This window comes from Postia placenta (assembly GCF_002117355.1).
Source record: "Postia placenta MAD-698-R-SB12 unplaced genomic scaffold POSPLAscaffold_15, whole genome shotgun sequence".
Classification (NCBI taxonomy): domain Eukaryota; kingdom Fungi; phylum Basidiomycota; class Agaricomycetes; order Polyporales; family Adustoporiaceae; genus Rhodonia; species Rhodonia placenta.
The window spans coordinates 195563-197514 of NW_020169846.1; the positions used below are offsets into that span (position 1 = coordinate 195563).

The window sequence follows — 1952 nt, forward strand, 5'->3', positions numbered from 1 at the left end:
TTACAATTGGGGCACTTGAAGCGTCGGTACCCTTGCTTCCCACAGCCGAAGCATGTGCTGGGGAAGTTGCCTTTTCTGATGGCCGCGTTGATGCTGGCCAAAGCTACGTGAGATTGGGGTGCACCACCACGTGCCCCTCCGCGTCCTCGACCCCGCATCGAGAAGAAGTTGTTCAGCTCGGGCCGACGGGCCCAGCTGATGTCGAGGATCTGCTTGACCTCAGTGGCGCGCTTCTCAGCTGCTTGCCACGTGGTGAAGGTCTCAAGCTCGATCTTTCGGTACACGCGGGAGGGGATGCCGCTCAGGTACTTGTCGCATAGCTCCAGGTCCCCATACCCAGAGCGGTCCGCCGGACCCTTAAACAGCGTGGAGAATTCCGCAGCAGTGCATTTTTCACGGACCGACTTGTCTGTGCAGAGCTTCGCCAGCTCTACTTGTGCTGCCGCCTCGTCGTCGAGATTTCCGAAGTGGGCCTTGAAGGCGGTGGGGCAAAGGCCGCTTCGTTTGCGAATGGGGTCGTAGCCCCTTGCACGCCCATCTGCACCGATGCCAGTTGGGCAAAGTATGGAGTGGCCCAGGCGCGGGCATCTCTGTCGAGCAGGCTAAGCGCAACCTGCACCTTGAGTTCGATGGTTGTCAACGACGTGTTGATCAACCAGTAGATGCGCAGCTGTGATAGGAACCGGTTATACTCAATGACGGTTTTGCCGTCGTATCGGAGTGGGAGGAGGAGTTTCAACATCTCCTTGTTGGGGACGGCGGCAGGGGACGACATTATCGGCGTTGGGGGGGACGGAGGACGCTGTGGGGGCGGAGGTGGCTGTGGTGGCCTTCCACTGGTCGAACTTCGAGAGGAGCAAGTGCTTGAGCGGCCTCTCAGCGGAGTCGGCGGTGAAGGCGCCGAAGAAAGTGTGGGGGAGGGGTTACGTACGTCAGGGACTGCTGACGCGGGGGCGAGCGCTGTCGGCGAGGCGGGCCGAGCAGGATCCGCGGACTCGGACTCCGAGACTCCTTCTTCACTGTCACCCTCCTCAGGCTCAGGCTCTGGCGCAGGGTCTGGAGGGAGATCTCCTTGTGTTTGACCTGGATCGACGACAGTTTGAGGGAGGCGGGAGCTGGGGGAGACAGGGCGAGAGTGCCGCGAGGCCGATCGAGATGCAAGGGTGCTTCGAGGACCGAGCGGATGTTGCACTTGTCGGATCGCCGTGTAACGAGGGTAATCTTCCTCGATCGATCGGGGTGTCCGATTTGGGCACAGCTGCTGCTCACAACAGTAGAGGATAGTCTCAGGGCCGTCTAGGATGTAGACGTCGATGAGATCCTGAGAGTCGAATGCGTGAATCTGGCCTTGACAGGCAGCCACGTTGGATGGGGGGAGGAAGGGGAGGTGCGCGTACTACGAAAGGCCATGCTATACTAGCTTACACCTATGGCGCCCGGGATAACACTAAGGTTCACAGTTCACATGGGGCCCAGTACTGCTTTTGACTATTATGCAGCAGGAACCTAAGCCACGCATCCGTGAGGACAAGTACCGCCCACTGAAGTGCAGATACCGAAGAGTTCGTCCCTTAAGTGGTGGCGATGTATCGTACGCTATCTACATATCGTAGGGTACAGTAGGGGTGCGCACCACCTAACCTATAGGAAGTGAGAAAGTGAGTGTGTTCCGGTGAATGCCGGCAGCAGTAAGGAGTTTTGACCTAATGTCGCGACATAGGGTCAAGCGACAGGAGAAAACCAAACAAGGCGCTGAGGGCGTTTGACTTAGTTCTTACTGAAGCGATGGTGAGCGGGGCTCAAACCTAAGGCTAGGGACAAGTTAGTTAGTTATTGAAGGGTAAGTAAGTACAGGGGCTTACTGACCTAGGGACAAGAGGTCGAAACTGAGGTCCCTAGGGCAGCAGAGACAGGCTTATATACAGGGAGAGTTTAGGGGAGGCTGTGTCAGC

At 57.8% G+C, this 1952-nt stretch overlaps 1 protein-coding gene across 1 annotated transcript; it reads right to left on the reverse strand.

Annotated features, from left to right (window-relative positions):
* POSPLADRAFT_1154093 (hypothetical protein) lies at positions 1-1357 on the reverse strand (the record flags this gene model as incomplete). The annotated part of the gene is made up of 5 exons (XM_024486810.1): positions 1-75; positions 108-590; positions 620-820; positions 932-1083; positions 1270-1357. Coding segments are annotated over 5 exons (999 nt in total), but the record flags the coding sequence as incomplete, so codon positions are not given.
* Between the last annotated feature and the right edge of the window lie 595 nt (positions 1358-1952).